Here is a 27367-nt window from a genome sequence, read left to right as displayed (position 1 = left end):
TAGGCAGGTAGGTAGGTGGGTGTGTAGGCAGGTAGGTAGGTAGGTAGGTAGGTAGGTGGGTGTGTAGGCAGGTAGGTAGGTGTGTGTGTGTTTAGGCAGATAGGTACGTGTGTGTGTGTAGGCAGGTAGGTAGGTGGGTGGGTGTGTAGGCAGGTAGGTAGGTGGGTGGGTGGGCAGGTAGGTAGGTGTGTGTGTAGGCAGGTAGGTATGTGGGTGTGTAGACAGGTAGGTAGATGGGTGGGTAGGCAGGTAGGTAGGTCTGTGTGTGTAGGCAGGTAGGCAGGTGTGTGTGTAGGCAGGTAGGTAGGTGTGTATGTAGGCACGTAGGTAGGTGTGTGTGTAGGCAGGTAGATAGGTGTGTGTGTAGGCAGGTAGGTAGGTGTGTGTGTAGGCAGGTAGATAGGTGTGTGTGTAGGCAGGTAGATAGGTGTGTGTGTAGGCAGGTAGGTAGGTGTGTGTGTAGGCAGGTAGGTAGGTGTGTGTGTAGGCAGGTAGGTAGGTGTGTGTGTAGGCAGGTAGGTAGCTGGGTGTATAGGTAGACAGGTCAACAGTAATGGTCTCCACTGTGGTGTGAGTCTTACCTCGGTATATGCTTCAGGATCCTCTTGCTCGTAGTCTCCCAGAGCCTTAGCATCTCTTGTAGAGGCTGCGACGCCCTTGTTCTTCTTCTTGTTCTTCCTGTTCTTCTTCCTCTTATTCTTGTTACGTTTGTTCTTGTTCTTGCCCTTCCCGTGTTGTTTTTCTCTCTTCCCTCCCTCCACACTTAAAGCACTCGTGTCACCACCTCCTTCTTCCACCGCCTCGTCTTCGTCCGTGGTGTCCTTGTCCTTATTCTTGTTCCTGTTCTTGTTTTTATTCTTATTCTTCTTGTTCTTCTTTCGTCTCCTGACTGGCTCCTCTACCTCTTCGCCCTCCTGGTTCTTGTTCTTCTGGTTGTTCTCCGATTCTGCCAAGTCGGATTTCCCCCCCTTGTTGTTGCCTCTTCTTTTCTTGTTCTTCTTCCTCCTTCTCTTCTCCTTCTGGGTTTCCTCTTCGGGTTGTGGGTTTGTCTGGCTTGAAGGAGCCTCGTCCAGCTCTCTCAGATTTTGCAACGTCCTGATGCAAGAAAGAAAGGATTGAAACTGCGTCTTGTTGCAACAAAAGTAATGACTGAGACGCCATGTTGCATGCCACTACGGAAGTTAAGACTCCCGTTGCAGAGTGGCAGCTTTCATTGCGACGTTTCGCCATCCGGGGAGCTTTATCAATACTTGATACAGCTGTACACATAGCGAAAAGTTGTCCCAATAAAAGCTTATTATTATTATTATTATTATTATTATTATTATTATTATTATTATTATTTATTAGGTAATTTAGTATCTTTTGGTTGCCATTAAAGTCATTTAACGTGTCTAACCTCTCACGAGTGATATTAGGCCTACTTCAAAAAAAAAAAAAAAACTGCGCCTATGTGTATAGGAAGGGCAAGGTGACTCACGCCTCCTGCAGACTGACAGGGAAAGGCTCCACCTTCTTCATGGCCTTAGCCAGCGTCTTCAGCACTACGTCAGCAGCGTTGTTGTACTTCTGAGTGGCTCTCAATTCCTTCTTCGTCAGCGGCCTCTCTGTCGGCGATGATTAATGTTATTATTACTATTATTTTTGTTGTTGAAGAATAGAAAGACACAATACCGTGACTGGAACAAGACGCAAATTAACCCGCACATAGCAGAGAGAAACTCACCACGACGTTTTGCTCCGACTTGGACCATTTATTAAGTCATAATGTGTTAGTAAGTTTATTTAGGTACAGGTATACATAAATATAGTTACATACATTATCATACATAGCAGCATATGTGTAGATTACCTACGATAACCTCCCCCCCCAAAAAAAAAATCAGTAATTTATTTCTATTGGGTCCTTGAGACTTTGTAAATGGTGACTTTGTTAATGATGACTTTGTAAATGGTGACTTTGTTAATGGTGACTTTGTTAATGGTGACTTTGTTAATGGTGACTTTGTAAATGGTGACTTTGTTAATGTGACTTTGTAAATGGTGACTTTGTAAATGGCGACTTTGTAAATGGTGGCTTTGTTAATGGTGACTTTCTAAATGGTGACTTTGTTAATGGTGACTTTGTTAATGGTGACTTTGTTAATGGTGACTTTGTAAATGGTCCAAGTAGGACGAAACGTCGTTGTAAGATTCTCTCTCTCTCTCTCTCTCTCTCTCTCTCTCTCTCTCTCTCTCTCTCTCTCTCTCTCTCTCTCTCTCTCTCTCTCTCTCTCTCTCTCTCCTATGTGCGGGTTATGTGCGTATGACTGTTATTACATATTGACGGGGAAGCGATAAAGGAAGTTTGGAGTATCGACGGGGAAACACTTACCTTGGAGTGCCTCATCCACCGGGTCAGTATTATTATGAGGTTGAGCAAGTGCAGCCTCCACCACGGTCATGTTCATTTCTTCTTTATTGGTGGAGTCTGATGCCTGCCACCACGGCATCTCTGTGTTGTTGTTCTCCTCCTTTGCTTCTTCCTGTTGATAAACAATTCCTGCTTAACGTATGACTCCAATATCCTATCCTCAGTGATAGATACTGGGCACTTGACACTTTCAGTGGTAGACATTGCTCTCTCTCTCTTTCTCTCTCTCTCTCACACACACACACACATACACACACATACACACACACACACACACACAGGAGCTCGGACTCGACCCCCGCAACCTCAACTAGGTGAGTACACACACACACACACACACACACACACACACACACACACACACACATTCAGACAGCTTTAAGATATTCGGTAAAGCTCCTAAAGCTGGGAAAGAGTGGACCTAGTAGCGACCAGCGAAGAAGCAGAGCCAGGAGCTGAGACTCGACCTCTGGAACCACAAATAAGCACATATTTCAGCATTAGCCCCACAAACATAAGGACACCTAAACATCGGCACCACACTCATGTAAACATTTGCAGTGGGAGATTTGAGTGTCATCTACCCGTGTTTATATTCATTAATTATAATATGTTAAGGTGAGTGGCGACCACATGATGACTCGCTGAGTCACTCACTGCCATCTTCCTTCAAAATTTATGCAATAGTTCCATAAAAAAAAATTTATCATCGATTTGCTGTGTCCTTGACAGCACGAGGTCACTTGACAGCACAAGGTCACTTGACAGCACAAGGTCACTTGACGGCACAAGGTCACTTGACAGCACGAGGTCACTTGACGGCACAAGGTCACTTGACAGCACAAGGTCACTTGACGGCACAAGGTCACTTGACAGCACAAGGTCACTTGACGGCACAAGGTCACTTGACAGCACAAGGTCACTTGACAGCACAAGGTCACTTGGCAGCACAAGGTCATTTGACGGCACAAGGTCACTTGACAGCACAATGTCACTTGACAGCACAAGGTCACTTGACAGCACAAGGTCACTTGACGGCACAAGGTCACTTGACAGCACAAGGTCACTTGACAGCACAAGGTCACTTGATAGCACAAGGTCACTTGATAGCACAAGGTCACTTGACAACACAAGGTCACTTGACAGCACAAGGTCAATTGATAGCACAAGGTCACTTGACAGCACAGGGTCACTTGAAAACACAAGGTCACTTGATAGCACAAGGTCACTTGATAGCACAAGGTCACTTGATAGCACAAGGTCACTTGACAACACAAGGTCACTTGACAGCACAAGGTCACTTGACAACACAAGGTCACTTGATAGCACAAGGTCAATTGATAGCACAAGGTCACTTGACAGCACAAGGTCACTTGACAACACAAGGTCACTTGACAACACAAGGTCACTTGATAGCACAAGGTCACTTGATAGCACAAGGTCACTTGATAGCACAAGGTCACTTGATTAAATAAGGTCACTTGACAGCACAAGGTCACTTGACAACACGAGGTCACTTGCCAGCACAAGGTCAATTGATAGCAAAAGGTCACTTGATAGCACAAGGTCACTTGACAGCACAAGGTCAATTGATAGCACAAGGTCACTTGACAATACAAGGTCACTTGATAGCACAAGGTCACTTGACAGCACAAGGTCAATTGATAGCACAAGGTCACTTGACAATACAAGGTCACTTGATAGCACAAGGTCACTTGATAGCACAAGGTCACTTGACAACACAAGGTCACTTGACAATACAAGGTCACTTGATAGCACAAGGTCACTTGATAGCACAAGGTCACTTGATTAAATAAGGTCACTTGACAGCACAAGGTCACTTGACAACACGAGGTCACTTGCCAGCACAAGGTCAATTGATAGCACAAGGTCACTTGATTAAATAAGGTCACTTGACAGCACAAGGTCACTTGACAACACGAGGTCACTTGCCAGCACAAGGTCAATTGATAGCACAAGGTCACTTGATAGCACAAGGTCACTTGACAGCACAAGGTCAATTGATAGCACAAGGTCACTTGACAATACAAGGTCACTTGATAACACAAGGTCACTTGACAGCACAAGGTCAATTGATAGCGCAAGGTCACTTGACAATACAAGGTCACTTGATAGCACAAGGTCACTTGATAGCACAAGGTCACTTGACAACACAAGGTCACTTGATAGCACAAGGTCACTTGACAATACAAGGTCACTTGATAGCACAAGGTCACTTGATAGCACAAGGTCACTTGATACAGATGTCATGCTAAAGATGTCTCAGTTGTTCACCACTATCTGAGATGGGATACTTACCACGTCTTGACTATATAACTGGGGTTGTTATGGGGTGGATATGTTGGTAATAACTGGGGTTGTTATGGGGTGGATATGTTGGTAATAACTGGGGTTGTTATGGGGTGGATATGTTGGTAATAACTGGGGTTGTTATGGGGTGGATATGTTGGTAATAACTGGGGTTCTTATGGGGTGGATATGTTGGTAATAACTGGGGTTCTTATGGGGTGGATATGTTGGTAATAACTGGGGTTATTATGGGGTGGATATGTTGGTAATAACTGGGGTTCTTATGGGGTGGATATGTTGGTAATAACTGGGGTTGTTATGGGGTGGATATGTTGGTAATAACTGGGGTTGTTATGGGGTGGATATGTTGGTAATAACTGGGGTTGTTATGGGGTGGATATGTTGGTAATAACTGGGGTTCTTATGGGGTGGATATGTTGGTAATAACTGGGGTTGTTATGGGGTGGATATGTTGGTAATAACTGGGGTTGTTATGGGGTGGATATGTTGGTAATAACTGGGGTTGTTATGGGGTGGATATGTTGGTAATAACTGGGGTTCTTATGGGGTGGATATGTTGGTAATAACTGGGGTTCTTATGGGGTGGATATGTTGGTAATAACTGGGGTTCTTATGGGGTGGATATGTTGGTAATAACTGGGGTTGTTATGGGGTGGATATGTTGGTAATAACTGGGGTTGTTATGGGGTGGATATGTTGGTAATAACTGGGGTTCTTATGGGGTGGATATGTTGGTAATAACTGGGGTTCTTATGGGGTGGATATGTTGGTAATAACTGGGGTTCTTATGCGGTGGATATGTTGGTAATAACTGGGGTTGTTATGGGGTGGATATGTTGGTAATAACCGGGGTTATTGTCATGGGGTTGACAAGTTTCTATAACGGACAACGTAAGTATGCCTAGAACATATATTACTAGTAAGGCTAGTGAGGTGGAAGGTTTGGATGGTATGTAATTAGGTTTGTAGATGAATGGTTCAGAGAACCGACATGTTGATAAATTAGACACATGTGCAACTCTTGGGTATCTTTATTGAGGAAACGTTTCGCCACACAGTGGCTTCATCAGTCCATACGTAGGAGAAACTTGAAGAACAGGAGGAGAATGAGGTAATCAGTCCCTCAACCTTGAGTCGATGTGTTCAGTCCATCAATCTTGAATAGAATACGGCATATCAGCGGAGAAGCAGCTTATAAACCGTATGGCAGGAGAGGTGTAGCAGTCATAGGTCGTGTCACATTTGTTCAATGTGGAAGTAGGTCGTGCCCAAGAATTAGGCAAGCGAAGAATTCCTAAGTATTAAGATCCCAAGAAGTTGCAGTGTCTGACAGGTTTGTAGATGAATGGTTCAGAGAACCGACATGTTGATAAATTAGACACATGTGCAACTCTTGGGTATCTTTATTGAGGAAACGTTGAGGGACTGATTACCTCATTCTCCTCCTGTTCTTCAAGTTTCTCCTACGTATGGACTGATGAAGCCACTGTGTGACGAAACGTTTCCTCAATAAAGATACCCAAGAGTTGCACATGTGTCTAATTTATCAACATGTAATTAGGTGGTTGTAAGAGGAACAGGTGACTTCTTAGTGTCGGTGTCACCAGTCTAGTGAATGGAGAAGCAATGGTTGTGTGATAGTGTGGTGATGCTGAGTGTGATAGTGAACGATTAGTGCGAATAGAACGAATAGTGGTAATGAGTGCGATAGTGCAGCGAAGGTGATGCTTGAAATAGGTGAACGTGTAGTGATGGTGATGGGTATATGAGTGTGTTGATAGTGATGGGTGTGGCAGCGAGAATGCAACAATAATGGGGAAGAATACTCAACTGCAGAGCGGAATTTTTGTTGAAACATTACGCCTGTGGCATCAGGCTTCTTCGGTCATCTGAAGAAGATTGTTCCATAGGCGAAACGTCTGGTTAAAGTTCTTCTCTGTAACTATATATCTTTTTTTCCTCCACCTGTCGGTTTTGTTCTATTTACCTCCGTCCAGTAATAATCATGCTGTGAGGAGGGGGACGTGAGGGGGGATGGGCATGACGGGGGGGATGGGCATGACGGGGGGGATGGGCATGACGGGGGGATGGTAGGAGGACGTGAGAACGGTGTGTTCGTGTACTCACCGTGACTTCGATGCCTTCAAACACCTTGTGGCTGGCATCCTCATGCATGGTGTCGATGCTCTCAATGCGGGAACCATCATCTGTGGACACCAACATTCCGTTAGCTGAGAAAATGTGATAATGTTGGTAGAATTACCAACAATGTGTTATGTAAAAGGACACAAGTGCAACTAATGTGACATTTTATTTTGGCAACGTTTCGCTCTCCAGGAGCTTTATCAAGCTTGGCAAAGCTCCTGAAGAGAGAAATGTTGCCACAATAAAATGCCGCAATATTTGCACATGTGTCCTTTTACGTAACAACTGAGAAAACGTCAAGAATCACACGTGACACAGTATTACATCACTTATGTTAACTGATATTACGAATGTTGAATATTTAAACCTCTCCCCAAGTTATCCCAAGTCCCACGACCCATTGCGTAATGCTGAAGAGAAATGGTAGACAATGTTGCAAGATATATACAGTCGTATTTGCATATTTTTAATTAGTTGTAGTTGAGGATGGTAGTAGGAATGATAGAAAAAGTACTGAAACAGTCAATTATACAATTATCATCAATATCTGTTTCAAAAATTAATGTTGATTACGGCCTTGCATGTGTCTCTGTAACCCCATTGTGCTACGTAAAGATGGATGAACTAATGTGCTGTATAACGATGAATGGTGATTCATTATATGGCGATAATGGTGTTTGTTAGCGATCCATCCCATGCTGTGTATAACTGTGGGAACTACTTTGTGTTAAATACATAATATTAGCCAACGGTTGTAACTCTAATGTGTCTTCTTGGCACATAAAATTATCACTGTCATATGGAGAGCACTTCCCTCCAGCGGGTAGATGCTAAGACAGAGGTTGCTACATGGAGGACGCTCTACACGCTACAGTTACTGTAACATCTGCCCCACAGCGGCTTCATGAATTACATAGACCTACATGGAGGACGCTCAGTTACTATAACATTTATCTCACAACGGCTTCATGAACTACACAGACCATTGTGGGTCATCATATGACTTAGGACCCGCGTCAGGAAATACTTGTTTCCTGGCAAACCTTACCTAACCTAACACAGACGGGTGCGTCTCGACAAGTGTCGAGCCAGACGCTGGATGACGTGGACGTTTCCTCCTCCTCTTTCCACAGGAATTCTTATTACGATATGATTATTTCTAGAGTGAGGATCGGGCTCAAACACCTCAACCACAGTCATGCTCACTTCGAGAACGCTCATGTTCCTTTCTGTGAGGGCTCATGACCCTTTCTGTTTGCGCTTATGATCCTTTCTGTGCGGGTTCATAATCCTTTCTGCGTGGCTTGTGGCTCTAAGACCCTTATTCTGTACAATCTTCGCCAAAACATTTGATAAAGTACGTGTCAAATATCCCTTCTTAATAAACCATACCACGGGCGGGATTTGAACCCGCGGTCAGAGAGTCTCAAAACTCCAGACGTCGCGTTTGCAATCGTGTCATTACGATTTCGTGAGTCATCCCTTCTTAATATTTAATATCTCTGGTCTGTCTTCTGTATACAGACCACATCCTTTTCCAGTTTTCCGTCAGCTACGGTTTCTGTGTATGTGTGTGTGTGTATTTTAAGTATCCGTAGATTTGGCTCGCTGCTGCAATATTGTTTATTATTTAGCGAGCAGTTTCCCACTGAGAGCCGCGGGAACATCACATGCTGCACTCTGGTGGTGGTAGCTAGAACCTGGGTGTAAACACTGCCCATGGGAGGAAGCACTCCATACACATAGCTGAAAAAGGATTTATGTGTTTGTTATTATAGCTTAGCTATGTCTGCAAAGTTGAAGTGGCAACTCTAGTTCCATAAATCAAAAGCGAGAGAGCAAGAGAGAGGGATGAGAGAAGTGTGAAGGAGGTCATGTCCAAGAGTTAAGTGATAAATTAGATTTTAGTTTAGATTTTAGTTGTGGTGATAAATTAGATTTTAGTTTAGATTTTAATTGTGGTGATAGATTAGATTTTAGATTTTGTCACCGAAGTGGCTAGTGTATTGTTCATCCCATATCTATCCTATGGACGGTAGCGCAAGAGCATATGGATACATAAAAGGTCTGGGAACCAGGCCCCAAAAGGGTTAACAGAAATACATCTGGCTTTATATCTACAGTTCACTTACCTGTTACAAGCAAATTTAAGAAATTTGCTAAATATATCTGGTATCTTATTTTCATTAAGATACCTTGATATGTCACATAGGTTATTATACTATCTGTATATTCCTCAATAAGTGGACAATTAAGCACATAGTGTTCAAGACAGTGACCATACGCCTGACCACATAATTTACATTTGGTTTGATCATCATCTGTGTGTCTCCCAAACTGCCAGAAGTACTTGTAACCAAGCCTAAGCCTGGCCACTACAACATCAGTCAGTCTGTTCACATTGCAAGTTGCTCCATAGACAAACTTATCTACGTTCATGTTATCACAGTGGGTTATAGATCTACTCAGACTTCTAACTACATTCCTATAATATTCATTTTGATTATTTATTTCTCTCCTAATATTATTTCTAATGCTAGACACAGATATACCAAAGTTATATTCTACATTCTCCTTCTGGGAGAGTAAGCAGTAATCCACTGTGTGATGGGATCCATAGCAATTGTACATTAATTTCTTTATCCCGGATTTTTGAGTATCTGTACCTGGCTTCTCCAATGAGCATGTTGTTGGAGTCATTATATGAGTCAAGAGCCTTCAGTGATGACATAGTCAGTAATGATGATAGAGTCAAGCTCAGTGTCATAAGTTAGCTTTAGTGCCATCAAGATGGCAAACAATTCGGTTTGCAGTGTCGACGCCCAGTTGTTAATCCTTATGCCAAACTCAAAAAAAGTCGTTATGGTTCTTAACTATGGAGGTGGCAACAAGAGCAGATGCAGCCCTGCCAGAAGACTCCTGTTTAGATCCATCAGTGTATATAACTTGTGATAACTTATTACTACCAGCTAGGCGAGAAATTTCTTCTTGAGCAGTTGCTTTTACAAGTGATTTAAGGAAGGGATTGCTAGCAATGAGCTTCTTAAGAAAGGACAAACACTGCAGTAGACCCAATGGCCCACACTTAGCAGGTCCTTGTCACACCCAAACTCATTAACGAAAATAATTGTCCAACCCATTATTAACCTTTTACCAAAGCTACCCAAGAAAGACCGTAATCACGGCCACAAAACAGCATAATTAGATCGACATTTACTCCACCTCAGATTCTCAAAGACACCTCCTTCGAGATCCTCAGGCGATGTTCTCTGCATCAACATTCCATCATGTTGCAGGGAGGTCAGAGGGAGGCCACGGCAGTGTGAGCATGCAGGGAGAGAGGATAAAAGGACAGAGACAGGAAAGGGAAGAGAGGGAGCGTACCCATACGATCCTCGTGTGCCCTGCGACTCAGCACCTCCTGGTAGGGGGTCTTGACTAGGTGTATCACTGTGGACGTGCTACTTCTGGGCCCTGAAAACCAAAACTTTTCAGTATTCCCATCCCTGGAGGAGAGGTAGAGTCTGTACTCTCGTGTTGGTGTCTGTGTTAACTGTGGTGTTGTCTGTGTACTGGAGGACTGGTGTCTGTTAATTGTGGTGTTATCTGTGTACTGGAGGATTGGTGTCTGTGTTAATTGTGGTGTTGTCTGTGTACTGGAGGATTGGTGTCTGTTAATTGTGGTGTTATCTGTGTACTGGAGGATTGGTGTCTGTGTTAATTGTGATGTTGTCTGTGTACTGGAGGACTGGTATCTGTGTAAGTGTAAACACAGAGTTGTGTCAGTAAACGTTGAGCTCCGGCTCCTAGATTCGTCTCTTAACGTTCCAGCAATAGTGTCTTCAGCTCTCGTATTTGACGGTTTACTCTCTCCGTGTCTGTCTGTTTATCTGTCTGTCTGTCTGTCTGTCTGTCTCTCTCTCTCTCTCTCTCTCTCTCTCTCTCTCTCTCTCTCTCTCTCTCTCTCTGTCTCTCTCTGTCTGTCTGTCTGTCTCTCTCTCTCTCTCTCTCTCTCTCTCTCTCTCTCTCTCTCTTTCCTAGACTGAGTCATTACACACATAAGTTCTTCGAAGCACCCATGTGCTTCATCTAGGTGTGTCCGTTTGTTCCGGACCTTCCTATCTACTCGTTAATACTCATAAGTATTTTGTACGTCGTGACCGTGTCTCTCTTGACCTGTAGTTGCTTCATCAGCGTGAAGTTTACCTCTTTAAGCTAAATTCTTTGTGAAACACTCCATTATACAACTTCACCGTCCCCGTGTTATTTCTTCCTCCTCCCCATTCTATCAGTCTTACCTTGCCACCTTCTTGAGGCCTCTGGGTATCTTGCACGTCCTGAACATTTCTCCTCCAGATCTTCGTGTGTGCAATATTACCTGTTTTGTAATTAAATAAATAGACATAATTCCCGTGGTGTCCAATCTTCTCTAAGAGGAGGCCTGGTCACAGACCGGGCCGCGGGGGCGTTGACCCCCGGAACTCTCTCCAGGTAAACTCCAGGTATTCATTTTTGAGCTTTCTGATAGTTTTAGCACCGTTGTCACTGTGATCATTCCAGACACTGGTTTTAGCACCGTTGTCGCTGTCATCATTCCAGACACTGGTTTTAGTACCGTTGTCACTGTGATCATTCCAGACACTGGTTTTAGCACCGTTGTCACTGTCATCATTCCAGACACTGGTTTTAGCACCGTTGTCACTGTCATCATTCCAGACACTGGTTTTAGCACCGTTGTCGCTGTCATCATTCCAGACACTGGTTTTAGCACCGTTGTCGCTGTCATCATTCCAGACACTGGTTTTAGCACCGTTGTCACTGTCATCATTCCAGACACTGGTTTTAGCACCGTTGTCACTGTCATCATTCCAGACACTGGTTTTAGCACCGTTGTCACTGTCATCATTCCAGACACTGGTTTTAGCACCGTTGTCACTGTCATCATTCCAGACTCTGGTGAACAAATATATTCTCTCCAGTTTGAGATTTTTCTTTACCAATTAAAAATTATAGTCTCTCGTTTCCCCTTTTTTCGGTAAAGCTACAAAACCGTCTTTGTTTATCTTGCATCTTTCAAGGCGTTTGTTTGTAGCTGGTGTTACCTCCAGTGTTGCAGCAGTGTTGCAGTGGTGTTGCAGTGGTGTTGCAGCAGTGTTGCAGTGGTGTTGCAGCAGTGTTGCAGCAGTGTTGCAGTGGTGTCATTTGTAATATCTCCGTGTGCCTATCTACAGCTGTCTTAAATGTTGCAAGCAAATTTAGGATGTTTCTTAACGTGTTTGGTATCTTGCTGTATTAAGATGTTTAAATACATTTGTTAATATGGTGCATTAATGTTTTTGTTAATAAGATGCGTTAATGCATTTATTATTTGAGGTTAAAGTGTTTATATTTAGTCAACGAAGGTCGTAGTAGTCGTTTAGAGTCAGCCTCGTTGACCTCAACACATAATGGTTAACGAAGGTCGCTAGGTGATCAACGAAGGTCACTAGTTAATCAAAGAAGGTCGCTAGTTAATCAACGAAGGTCGCTAGTTAATCAAAGAAGGTCGCTAGTTAATCAAAGAAGGTCGCTAGTTAATCAACGAAGATCGCTAGTTAATCAAAGAAGGTCGCTAGTTAATCAAAGAAGGTCGCTAGTTAATCAACGAAGGTCGCTAGTTAATCAACGAAGGTCGCTAGTTAATCAACGAAGGTCGCTAGTTAATCAACGAAGGTCACTACTTAATCAAAGAAGGTCGCTAGTTAATCAACGAAGGTCGCTAGTTAATCAACGAAGGTCACTACTTAATCAAAGAAGGTCGCTAGTTAATCAACGAAGGTCGCTAGTTAATCAACGAAGGCCACTACTTAATCAAAGAAGGTCGCTAGTTAATCTATAAGAAGTTAGAATTATTAATCTGCAGACAAAATGGGTAAAGATCAAGCAAGATGCGATATCATCGTAGAATGATTTGCTAGAGTGGAGGTGAGCGTTGATGTGGTGGTGATGGTGATGTGGTAAGGGTGTTAGTGGTAACTAATAACTAGCAACAGTAACTAGTAACAGCAAGTAGCACTCACCTTGGACTGTCTGTTGTTGCAGGCTCTGCCCCGCCACGCCCGTTAAGAGCCCCGTTAACAGGACCCACCATAACCTCATCCTGTGGACAAACCATTAGAGACGTTACACGATCATACATTACCAGCATCAACCTGTATCTAGTAGGAAGGTTCTCCTGGGCTTCCAACACCAATGTACAAAATCCATCACCTTACTGTGAAAGGTTCTAAACTTAATACTTTCTCCAAACTTAATACTTTCTCCAAACTTAATACTTTCTCCGCACTTGATGTTTTCTCTTAAGTTTCCGGCAGTGTTGGCACATTGACAAGCCAAGAAAGCGGTCAGTGCCAGCCCGTCCTCCGCCTTAGAATATGATCACTGTCAGGGACCTCCTAGCCTCGAACTTGGTATGTAGGGAAGGAGGTCACTTACGCATCCTTGGCACATCCCCTGCCGTCCCACCTTGGTCATCCCCCAGCCTCACACAACCCCAGTCATGTCCGGGATCAACGTCCTGGCTCACTGGCTGACCTAGAAACACTGTGGAACGCTACACACCACGTCTACTGCCGCCCCGTGCCAGTCAGACCAGCTTCCTGGAAACACACTACATCTCATGGATAAACACATCCTCAAGCCATGCGCCATATACGTTCATATTTCAGCGTTACTAAGTTCCCGGAGACGTCCCGCTGCCAGACATATGGTGCTTGTTTTTTTCTTTATGGTTAAATATACTTTTTTTTAATAAACTTGTATAACCTACCATAATTAACCTAACTTTAAAAATATGTATGCAGGGAAAGTTTTAAAAATAAAGGTGGGAGTTGCGTAGTTTGACAGCTGACTGCCAAGTTATACGAGAAACATTCTTAATAAAAGTTTGTTCAACACTGTGTGTATTTCTGTCAGTACGTCACTAAGACCCAGGCTTAAAACCTAATTAACAAAGCACAAGCAGAACAATTTATCTGCGTTATACTAAACTGTCTGGGAAGAACTTTCTCAACGTTATAAAAACAAAAACCTCTTTCTCCTGCTCTCAAAATAGTCGCGGCAGATACACTGTGTCTAAGAAAGCTAATTATGTATGATTGGGAGTAACGGTGTAGCGGCGGGAGTGTGAAAGAAGACTTGCTCAGACATATGTAGGTCACCTCTTTCCTACCTCATCAGCTGGAGCCTACAGCGGAAACACTTAAGATTCCAGACGGAGATTCCCAGAGGCGTTCTTGTCTTCCGCTCTCACTAAGTGGGTACGAACTGTGGATAAGTGGCAGATGGGTGCGCTTGGCTTGTGTTTTGTGACTGGGCGAGACATACGGGCAACTCTTGAAGCTGGTGCCTCTGTTAAGGGGCACGTAAGTTCCCCTGTCTTCTAATAACATGTTCATTTTTCCACTATAATCTACCTTGTACATAATTACTATCGCATTTGCTTTGTCTGTTTCGTAAGGTGAAGTCCAGGATCTTTACTTAATTCATGGTATAACTTAACAAATATTTGAGGACAATTGCGATGGAGAAGTCTGAGCTTTGCTCCTGTATGAAAGTCTCCTGTGTGAGTCTCGTATGAAAGTCGCTTCCACATTCAAATGGGTAGTCTCCTGCACGGGAGAAATTTGTTGCCAATAAAGATACCCAAGTGTTGCACATGTGTCTCATCCATCATCAGAACACAATAAAACAGATGAGACATGACAAACTAAGCAAAACTAAGAGCCAGCGAGAAGAATAAAGCGATGGTTGAAATGTAGGAATACCTGAACGCAAGAAAACGACGACAATAAAAAAACAGAATGTCAGTGTAACCAGTGGAAGTTCCATCAGGCGCTGTATTACCCCTTAGCGTCTAGCTCTCTAGTTTTAAATATAATAATCAACAAGATAACCAGCAAGTCTCCACAATGAGAGAATTCTACGTTAGCATAAAAGAGTGTGTCGAGCCACTTGGAGGCAGCCACCATGCAAGTGCCAAGCATTGACTCTTATTTGAGTGGCACTATGAAGAGGAAAGATTGTAAACAGAGATCAAACTACCAAGAAGATTGTGTAGGTATTTAGGATGCCCTAATTGAAGTGTACTTAAAGAGTGTGGTAAAAGTGGAGGTTGCCATGCAGCTTAAGTTAGATGGGCTGACCAAGAAGTGCCAAGACGCCAAAGGAAGCTATGTTCCAAAGCCGAGAATAGATAACTTAAAACGCAGAGCTGCAGAGACGTCAAAGCGACGAGCCAAAGGACATAGAAAAAAGATTTAGAAATTAGTCTGCTAGGATCTGAAGAGAACTTGACAGTTATAATGGGAAACAAGAGCAGTGTCAAAACAGAGGCGAAACTGTTTTAGCAAAGAAGGTGATGAAAATGAGGAAGTGATAAGATGCGAGGAGGGAGGAACACAGAGATCATCCGTGAGGAATGACAGGAACTAAGTGGAAAGGTCAACACCATTTTCCTAGAATAGTGAGGAAGATAACGGGGAGCTGGGACGAGGGAGATAACGGGGAGCTAGGACGAGGAAGATAACGGGGAGCTGGGACGAGGAAGATAACGGGGAGCTGGGACGAGGAAGATAACGGGGAGCTGGGACGAGGAAGATAACGGGGAGCTGGGACGAGGAAGATAACGGGGAGCTGGGACGAGGAAGATAACGGGGAGCTGGGACGAGGAAGATAACGGGGAGCTGGGACGAGGAAGATAACGGGGAGCTGGGACGAGGAAGATAACGGGGAGCTGGGACGAGGAAGATAACGGGGAGCTGGGACGAGGAAGATAACGGGGAGCTGGGACGAGGAAGATAACGGGGAGCTGGGACGAGGAAGATAACGGGGAGCTGGGACGAGGAAGATAACGGGGAGCTGGGACGAGGAAGATAACGGGGAGCTGGGACGAGGGAGAGGAGGACACACCAACACCCGGTGGACGACATAAACATCAGAGATGAAACTATATAACGACCCAAACATGTCAAGTCAAAACAACATAACGTCACAACATAAACAATCACGTCACAACATAAACCATGACGACACAACATAAACCATCACTTCACAACATAAATCATCACTTCACATAAACCTTCACGTCACAATATAAACCACCACTTCACAACATAAACCATCACTTCACAACATAAACCATGACGACACAACATAAACCATCACATCACAACATAAACCATCACATCACAACATAAACCATCACGTCACAACATAAACCATCACATCACAACATAAATCATCACATCACAACATAAACCATCACATCACAACATAAACCATCACATCACAACATAAACCATCACATCACAACATAAACCATCACGTCACAACATAAACCATCACATCACAACATAAACCATCACATCACAACATAAGCCTTCATATCACAACATAAACCATCACATCACAACATAAACCATCACATCACAACATAAACCATCACATCACAACATAAACCATCACGTCACAACATAAACCATCACATCACAACATAAACCATCACATCACAACATAAACCATCACATCACAACATAAACCATCACATCACAACATAAACCATCACATCACAACATAAACCATCACATCACAACATAAACCATCACGTCACAACATAAACCATCACATCACAACATAAACCATCACGTCACAACATAAGCCTTCATATCACAACATAAACCATCACATCACAACATAAACCATCACATCACAACATAAACCATCACATCACAACATAAACCATCACGTCACAACATAAACCATCACATCACAACATAAACCATCACATCACAACATAAACCATCACATCACAACATAAACCATCACGTCACAACATAAACCATCACATCACAACATAAACCATCACATCACAACATAAACCATCACATCACAACATAAACCATCACGTCACAACATAAGCCTTCATATCACAACATAAACCATCACGTCACAACATAAACCATCACATCACAACATAAACCATCACATCACAACATAAACCATCACATCACAACATAAACCATCACATCACAACATAAACCATCACATCACAACATAAACCATCACGTCACAACATAAACCATCACATCACAACATAAACCATCACGTCACAACATAAACCATCACATCACAACATAAACCATCACGTCACAACATAAACCATCACATCACAACATAAACCATCACATCACAACATAAACCATCACATCACAACATAAACCATCACGTCACAACATAAGCCATCACATCACAACATAAACCATCACATCACAACATAAACCATCACATCACAACATAAACCATCACATCACAACATAAACATCAGAGATGAAACCATACAATGACCCAACCACGTCACGTCAAAACGAACACCATAAACCATCACGTCACATAAACCATCACGTCACATAAACCATCACTTCACTACATAAATCACCACGTCTCAACGTAAACCATCGAGTCACAACATAAACCACATCACAACATAAATCACCATTTCACAACATAAACCAAAGTTTCACAACATAAACCACCACTTCACAACATAAACCATCACTTCACAACAGAAACCACCACTGCATAGCATAAACCACCACGTCACAACATAAACCACTGCACATCATAAACCACCACGTCACAACATAAACCACTGCACATCATAAACCACCACGTCACAACATAAACCACTGCACATCATAAACCATCACGTCACAGCATAAACCACTGTCACAAAATAAATCACTTCATAACAAACCATCACGTCACAACATAAACCATCATGTCACAACATAAATCAAAACATCACAACATAAACCATCACTACACAACATAAACCATCACTACACAACATAAACCATCACTACACAACATAAACCATCACTACACAACATAAACCATCACTACACAACATAAACCATCACTACACAACATACCACCACGTCACAACATTAACCAACACGTCACAATATAAACTACCCACTCACAATATAAACCACAACTTTACAACATAAACTACCACGTCACATCATAAACCACTCCACAACATAAACCACCTCCCAACATAAACCACCACGCCACAACATAAACCACCACGTCACAACATAAACCACCACGCCACAACATAAACCACCACGTCACAACATAAACCACCACGCCACAACATAAACCACCACGCCACAACATAAACCACCACGTCACAACATAAACCACCACGCCACAACATAAACCACCACGTCACAACATAAACCACCACGCCACAACATAAACCACCACGCCACAACATAAACCACCACGCCACAACATAAACCACCCCGCCACAACATAAACCACCACGTCACACCATAAACCACTCCACAACATAAACCACGTCCCAACATAAACCACCACGCCACAACATAAACCCCCACGTCACACCATAAACCACTCCACAACATAAACCACGTCCCAACATAAACCACCACGACACAACATAAGCCACCACGTCACAACATAAACCACTCCACAACATAAACCACGTCCCAACATAAACCACCACGCCACAACATAAACCCCCACGTCACACCATAAACCACTCCACAACATAAACCACGTCCCAACATAAACCACCACGACACAACATAAGCCACCACGTCACAACATAAACCACCACGTCACAACATAAACCACCACGTCACAACATAAACCACCACGTCACAACATAAACCACCACGTCACAACATAAACCACCACGTCACAACATAAACCACCACGTCACAACATAAACCACCACGTCACAACATAAACCACCACGTCACAACATAAACCACCACGTCACAACATTGTCCTACTTCCTCCTCTCGTTCTGCCAGTCCCTTCCCTCTGTCGTATACATACTGGCTCTCTTCCCTTCCCTCTGTCGTATACATACTGGCTCTCTTCCCTTCCCTCTGTCGTATACATACTGGCTCTCTTCCCTTCCCTCTGTCGTATACATACTGGCTCTCTTCCCTTCCCTCTGTCGTATACATACTGGCTCTCTTCCCTTCCCTCTGTCGTATACATACTGGCTCTCTTCCCTTCCCTCTGTCGTATACATACTGGCTCTCTTCCCTTCCCTCTGTCGTATACATACTGGCTCTCTTCCCTTCCCTCTGTCGTATACATACTGGCTCTCTTCCCTTCCCTCTGTCGTATACATACTGGCTCTCTTCCCTTCCCTCTGTCGTATACATACTGGCTCTCTTCCCTTCCCTCTGTCGTATACATACTGGCTCTCTTCCCTTCCCTCTGTCGTATACATACTGGCTCTCTTCCCTTCCCTCTGTCGTATACATACTGGCTCTCTTCCCTTCCCTCTGTCGTATACATACTGGCTCTCTTCCCTTCCCTCTGTCGTATACATACTGGCTCTCTTCCCTTCCCTCTGTCGTATACATACTGGCTCTCTTCCCTTCCCTCTGTCGTATACATACTGGCTCTCTTCCCTTCCCTCTGTCGTATACATACTGGCTCTCTTCCCTTCCCTCTGTCGTATACATACTGGCTCTCTTCCCTTCCCTCTGTCGTATACATACTGGCTCTCTTCCCTTCCCTCTGTCGTATACATACTGGCTCTCTTCCCTTCCCTCTGTCGTATACATACTGGCTCTCTTCCCTTCCCTCTGTCGTATACATACTGGCTCTCTTCCCTTCCCTCTGTCGTATACATACTGGCTCTCTTCCCTTCCCTCTGTCGTATACATACTGGCTCTCTTCCCTTCCCTCTGTCGTATACATACTGGCTCTCTTCCCTTCCCTCTGTCGTATACATACTGGCTCTCTTCCCTTCCCTCTGTCGTATACATACTGGCTCTCTTCCCTTCCCTCTGTCGTATACATACTGGCTCTCTTCCCTTCCCTCTGTCGTATACATACTGGCTCTCTTCCCTTCCCTCTGTCGTATACATACTGGCTCTCTTCCCTTCCCTCTGTCGTATACATACTGGCTCTCTTCCCTTCCCTCTGTCGTATACATACTGGCTCTCTTCCCTCCCCTCTGTCGTATACATACTGGCTCTCTTCCCTTCCCTCTGTCGTATACATACTGGCTCTCTTCCCTTCCCTCTGTCGTATACATACTGGCTCTCTTCCCTTCCCTCTGTCGTATACATACTGGCTCTCTTCCCTTCCCTCTGTCGTATACATACTGGCTCTCTTCCCTTCCCTCTGTCGTATACATACTGGCTCTCTTCCCTTCCCGCTTCTATGTGGTTAATGGTCCAAGTCTGTCCTAAACATCGTCATACGTTTCTCTTTCCTATATGCGGGTTATTTGTGTATAAATCATCACTTAACATAAGTTGTCACGTGTCCAATAAACCTTCACGTCACAACATAAACCGTAGTAACATAAACCACCACCACACAATATAAACCACTATCACACAACAAAACCACTATCACACTATAAACCACCATCATACAGCATAAACCACCTTAACAATATAAACCACCATCACACAACATAAACCACCATCACACAACATAAACCATCACCACACAACATAAACCACCACCACACAACATAAACCATCACCACACAACATAAACCACCACCACACAACATAAACCATCACCACACAACATAAACCACCACCATACAACATAAACCACCACCACACAACATAAACCATTACCACACAACATAAACTACCGCCACACAACATAAACCATCACAACACAACATAAACCACCGCCACACAACATAACCACCACCACACAACATAAACCATCACCACACAACATAAACCACCGCCACACAACATAAACCACCACCACACAACATAAACCACCATCACACAACATAAACCACCACCACACAACATAAACCACCACCACACAACATAAACCACCACCACACAACATAAACCACCACCACACAACATAAACCACCGCCACACAACATAAACCACCACCACTCAACATAAACCACCACCACACAACATAAACTACCACAACACAACATAAACCACCGCCACACAACATAAACCACCACCATACAACATAAACCACCGCCACACAACATAAACCACCACCATACAACATAAACCACCGCCACACAACATAAACCACCACCATACAACATAAACCACCGCCACACAACATAAACCACCACCACACAACATAAACCACCACCACACAACATAAACCACCACCACACAACATAAACCACCACCACACAACATAAACCACCACCATACAACATAAACCACCGCCACACAACATAAACCACCACCATACAACATAAACCACCGCCACACAACATAAACCACCGCCACACAACATAAACCACCGCCACACAACATAAACCACCGCCACACAACATAAACCACCGCCACACAACATAAACCACCGCCACACAACATAAACCACCACCATACAACATAAACCACCGCCACACAACATAAACCACCGCCACACAACATAAACCACCGCCACACAACATAAACCACCACCATACAACATAAACCACCGCCACACAACATAAACCACCGCCACACAACATAAACCACCACCATACAACATAAACCACCGCCACACAACATAAACCACCGCCACACAACATAAACCACCGCCACACAACATAAACCACCGCCACACAACATAAACCACCGCCACACAACATAAACCACCACCACACAACATAAACCACCACCACACAACATAAACCACCGCCACACAACATAAACCACCACCATACAACATAAACCACCGCCACACAACATAAACCACCGCCACACAACATAAACCACCGCCACACAACATAAACCACCGCCACACAACATAAACCACCGCCACACAACATAAACCACCGCCACACAACATAAACCACACGCTAGCAAGGAAACATTAACAAATACAGTCAATCGTAATATCAACTATTCATTCTTCTGGAAGAATAGTTGGCAAACAGGGTTTATATGCTCCCCATGATGTGCAACAGGGTTCATATGCTCCCCATGATGTGTAACAGGGTTTATATTCTCCCCATGATGTGTAACAGGGTTTATATGCTCCCCATGATGTGTAACAGGGTTTATATTCTCCCCATGATGTGTAACAGGGTTTATATGCTCCCCATGATGTGTAACAGGGTTTATATTCTCCCCATGATGTGTAACAGGGTTTATATGCTCCCCATGATGTGTAACAGGGTTTATATTCTCCCCATGATGTGTAACAGGGTTTATATGCTCCCCATGATGTGTAACAGGGTTTATATTCTCCCCATGATGTGTAACAGGGTTTATATTCTCCCCATGATGTGTAACAGGGTTTATATTCTCCCCATGATGTGTAACAGGGTTTATATTCTCCCCATGATGTGTAACAGGGTTTATATTCTCCCCATGATGTGTAACAGGGTTTATATTCTCCCCATGATGTGTAACAGGGTTTATATTCTCCCCATGATGTGTAACAGGGTGTATATTCTCCCCATGATGTGTAACAGGGTTTATATTCTCCCCATGATGTGTAACAGGGTTTATATTCTCCCCATGATGTGTAGCAGGGTTTATATGCTCCCCATGATGTGTAACAGGGTTTATATTCTCCCCATGATGTGTAGCAGGGTTTATATGCTCCCCATGATGTGTACTGTGTAAGTAGACAAATTTACATGAATTTACAGTTTGTTCATAATAGTTATTGAGATGGTGCATGTAACAAGGAGCCTCCACACCTCCCAGTGTGACGTAACCTAGTGTAACAAGGAGCCTCCACACCTCCCAGTGTGACGCAACCTAGTGTAACAAGGAGCCTCCACACCTCCCAGTGTGACGTAACCTAGTGTAACAAGGAGCCTCCACACCTCCCAGTGTGACGTAACCTAGTGTAACAAGGAGCCTCCACACCTCCCAGTGTGACGCAACCTAGTGTAACAAGGAGCCTCCACACCTCCCAGTGTGACACAACCTAGTGTAACAAGGAGCCTCCACACCTCCCAGTGTGACGCAACCTAGTGTAACAAGGAGCCTCCACACCTCCCAGTGTGACACAACCTAGTGTAACAAGGAGCCTCCACACCTCCCAGTGTGACGTAACCTAGTGTAACAAGGAGCCTCCACACCTCCCAGTGTGACACAACCTAGTGTAACAAGGAGCCTCCACACCTCCCAGTGTGACGTAACCTAGTGTAACAAGGAGCCTCCACACCTCCCAGTGTGACGCAACCTAGTGTAACAAGGAGCCTCCACACCTCCCAGTGTGACGCAACCTAGTGTAACAAGGAGCCTCCACACCTCCCAGTGTGACGCAACCTAGTGTAACAAGGAGCCTCCACACCTCCCAGTGTGACGTAACCTAGTGTAACAAGGAGCCTCCACACCTCCCAGTGTGACGTAACCTAGTGTAACAAGGAGCCTCCACACCTCCCAGTGTGACGCAACCTAGTGTAACAAGGAGCCTCCACACCTCCCAGTGTGACGTAACCTAGTGTAACAAGGAGCCTCCACACCTCCCAGTGTGACGCAACCTAGTGTAACAAGGAGCCTCCACACCTCCCAGTGTGACGTAACCTAGTGTAACAAGGAGCCTCCACACCTCCCAGTGTGACGCAACCTAGTGTAACAAGGAGCCTCCACACCTCCCAGTGTGACGTAACCTAGTGTAACAAGGAGCCTCCACACCTCCCAGTGTGACGTAACCTAGTGTAACAAGGAGCCTCCACACCTCCCAGTGTGACGTAACCTAGTGTAACAAGGAGCCTCCACACCTCCCAGTGTGACGCAACCTAGTGTAACAAGGAGCCTCCACACCTCCCAGTGTGACGTAACCTAGTGTAACAAGGAGCCTCCACACCTCCCAGTGTGACGCAACCTAGTGTAACAAGGAGCCTCCACACCTCCCAGTGTGACGCAACCTAGTGTAACAAGGAGCCTCCACACCTCCCAAGTGTGACGCAACCTAGTGTAACAAGGAGCCTCCACACCTCCCAGTGTGACGTAACCTAGTGTAACAATGAGCCTCCACACCTCCCAGTGTGACGTAACCTAGTGTAACAAGGAGCCTCCACACCTCCCAGTGTGACGTAACCTAGTGTAACAAGGAGCCTCCACACCTCCCAGTGTGACGTAACCTAGTGTAACAAGGAGCCTCCACACCTCCCAGTGTGACGCAACCTAGTGTAACAAGGAGCCTCCACACCTCCCAGTGTGACGTAACCTAGTGTAACAAGGAGCCTCCACACCTCCCAGTGTGACGCAACCTAGTGTAACAAGGAGCCTCCACACCTCCCAGTGTGACGCAACCTAGTGTAACAAGGAGCCTCCACACCTCCCAGTGTGACGCAACCTAGTGTAACAAGGAGCCTCCACACCTCCCAGTGTGACGTAACCTAGTGTAACAAGGAGCCTCCACACCTCCCAGTGTGACGCAACCTAGTGTAACAAGGAGCCTCCACACCTCCCAGTGTGACGCAACCTAGTGTAACAAGGAGCCTCCACACCTCCCAGTGTGACACAACCTAGTGTAACAAGGAGCCTCCACACCTCCCAGTGTGACGTAACCTAGTGTAACAAGGAGCCTCCACACCTCCCAGTGTGACGTAACCTAGTGTAACAAGGAGCCTCCACACCTCCCAGTGTGACGCAACCTAGTGTAACAAGGAGCCTCCACACCTCCCAGTGTGACGCAACCTAGTGTAACAAGGAGCCTCCACACCTCCCAGTGTGACGTAACCTAGTGTAACAAGGAGCCTCCACACCTCCCAGTGTGACGCAACCTAGTGTAACAAGGAGCCTCCACACCTCCCAGTGTGACACAACCTAGTGTAACAAGGAGCCTCCACACCTCCCAGTGTGACGTAACCTAGTGTAACAAGGAGCCTCCACACCTCCCAGTGTGACGCAACCTAGTGTAACAAGGAGCCTCCACACCTCCCAGTGTGACGTAACCTAGTGTAACAAGGAGCCTCCACATCTCCCAGTGTGACGCAACCTAGTGTAACAAGGAGCCTCCACACCTCCCAGTGTGACGTAACCTAGTGTAACAAGGAGCCTCCACACCTCCCAGTGTGACGTAACCTAGTGTAACAAGGAGCCTCCACACCTCCCAGTGTGACGCAACCTAGTGTAACAAGGAGCCTCCACACCTCCCAGTGTGACGTAACCTAGTGTAACAAGGAGCCTCCACACCTCCCAGTGTGACGCAACCTAGTGTAACAAGGAGCCTCCACACCTCCCAGTGTGACGTAACCTAGTGTAACAAGGAGCCTCCACACCTCCCAGTGTGACGCAACCTAGTGTAACAAGGAGCCTCCACACCTCCCAGTGTGACGTAACCTAGTGTAACAAGGAGCCTCCACACCTCCCAGTGTGACGTAACCTAGTGTAACAAGGAGCCTCCACACCTCCCAGTGTGACGTAACCTAGTGTAACAAGGAGCCTCCACACCTCCCAGTGTGACGCAACCTAGTGTAACAAGGAGCCTCCACACCTCCCAGTGTGACGTAACCTAGTGTAACAAGGAGCCTCCACACCTCCCAGTGTGACGTAACCTAGTGTAACAAGGAGCCTCCACACCTCCCAGTGTGACGCAACCTAGTGTAACAAGGAGCCTCCACACCTCCCAGTGTGACGTAACCTAGTGTAACAAGGAGCCTCCACACCTCCCAGTGTGACGCAACCTAGTGTAACAAGGAGCCTCCACACCTCCCAGTGTGACGCAACCTAGTGTAACAAGGAGCCTCCACACCTCCCAGTGTGACGTAACCTAGTGTAACAAGGAGCCTCCACACCTCCCAGTGTGACGCAACCTAGTGTAACAAGGAGCCTCCACACCTCCCAGTGTGACGTAACCTAGTGTAACAAGGAGCCTCCACACCTCCCAGTGTGACGCAACCTAGTGTAACAAGGAGCCTCCACACCTCCCAGTGTGACGTAACCTAGTGTAACAAGGAGCCTCCACACCTCCCAGTGTGACGCAACCTAGTGTAACAAGGAGCCTCCACACCTCCCAGTGTGACGTAACCTAGTGTAACAAGGAGCCTCCACACCTCCCAGTGTGACGTAACCTAGTGTAACAAGGAGCCTCCACACCTCCCAGTGTGACGTAACCTAGTGTAACAAGGAGCCTCCACACCTCCCAGTGTGACGTAACCTAGTGTAACAAGGAGCCTCCACACCTCCCAGTGTGACGTAACCTAGTGTAACAAGGAGCCTCCACACCTCCCAGTGTGACGCAACCTAGTGTAACAAGGAGCCTCCACACCTCCCAGTGTGACGTAACCTAGTGTAACAAGGAGCCTCCACACCTCCCAGTGTGACGCAACCTAGTGTAACAAGGAGCCTCCACACCTCCCAGTGTGACGTAACCTAGTGTAACAAGGAGCCTCCACACCTCCCAGTGTGACGTAACCTAGTGTAACAAGGAGCCTCCACACCTCCCAGTGTGACGCAACCTAGTGTAACAAGGAGCCTCCACACCTCCCAGTGTGACGTAACCTAGTGTAACAAGGAGCCTCCACACCTCCCAGTGTGACGTAACCTAGTGTAACAAGGAGCCTCCACACCTCCCAGTGTGACACAACCTAGTGTAACAAGGAGCCTCCACACCTCCCTGACCCAGTGTAACAAGGAGACGTGACACAACCTAGTGTAACAAGGAGCCTCCACACCTCCCAGTGTGACGTAACCTAGTGTAACAAGGAGCCTCCACACCTCCCAGTGTGACACAACCTAGTGTAACAAGGAGCCTGCACACCTCCCAGTGTGACGCAACCTAGTGTAACAAGGAGCCTCCACACCTCCCAGTGTGACGTAACCTAGTGTAACAAGGAGCCTCCACACCTCCCAGTGTGACGTAACCTAGTGTAACAAGGAGCCTCCACACCTCCCAGTGTGACGCAACCTAGTGTAACAAGGAGCCTCCACACCTCCCAGTGTGACGCAACCTAGTGTAACAAGGAGCCTCCACACCTCCCAGTGTGACGTAACCTAGTGTAACAAGGAGCCTCCACACCTCCCAGTGTGACGTAACCTAGTGTAACAAGGAGCCTCCACACCTCCCAGTGTGACGCAACCTAGTGTAACAAGGAGCCTCCACACCTCCCAGTGTGACGCAACCTAGTGTAACAAGGAGCCTCCACACCTCCCAGTGTGACGTAACCTAGTGTAACAAGGAGCCTCCACACCTCCCAGTGTGACGCAACCTAGTGTAACAAGGAGCCTCCACACCTCCCAGTGTGACGTAACCTAGTGTAACAAGGAGCCTCCACACCTCCCAGTGTGACACAACCTAGTGTAACAAGGAGCCTCCACACCTCCCAGTGTGACGCAACCTAGTGTAACAAGGAGCCTCCACACCTCCCAGTGTGACGTAACCTAGTGTAACAAGGAGCCTCCACACCTCCCAGTGTGACGCAACCTAGTGTAACAAGGAGCCTCCACACCTCCCAGTGTGACGTAACCTAGTGTAACAAGG

The 27367-nt window shown here is 45.5% G+C and overlaps 1 protein-coding gene across 2 annotated transcripts in view; it reads right to left on the bottom strand.

Moving 5' to 3' along the window:
- The window catches only part of LOC128697602 (uncharacterized protein DDB_G0283697-like), a 35256-nt gene that overhangs the window by 5223 nt on the left and 2666 nt on the right, over window positions 1-27367 (bottom strand). Inside the window, exons 2-7 of one of the 2 annotated variants that reach the window (XM_070099731.1) lie at window positions 12949-13028; window positions 10274-10363; window positions 6872-6951; window positions 2375-2525; window positions 1481-1607; window positions 582-1095 (exon numbers count right to left, since the gene is read on the bottom strand). In XM_070099731.1, the coding sequence (XP_069955832.1) occupies window positions 582-1095; window positions 1481-1607; window positions 2375-2525; window positions 6872-6951; window positions 10274-10363; window positions 12949-13027 (1041 nt within the window). In that variant the 5' untranslated portion in view covers window position 13028. The remainder of the gene's footprint in view (window positions 1-581; window positions 1096-1480; window positions 1608-2374; window positions 2526-6871; window positions 6952-10273; window positions 10364-12948; window positions 13029-27367) is intronic. The other variant, XM_070099732.1, reaches the window with a different exon arrangement.

This window comes from Cherax quadricarinatus, chromosome 68, assembly GCF_038502225.1.
Source record: "Cherax quadricarinatus isolate ZL_2023a chromosome 68, ASM3850222v1, whole genome shotgun sequence".
In the NCBI taxonomy this organism is placed as follows: domain Eukaryota; kingdom Metazoa; phylum Arthropoda; class Malacostraca; order Decapoda; family Parastacidae; genus Cherax; species Cherax quadricarinatus.
The sequence above is the reverse complement of the archived record's forward strand: the minus strand, read 5'-3'. Positions and strand labels throughout refer to the sequence as shown.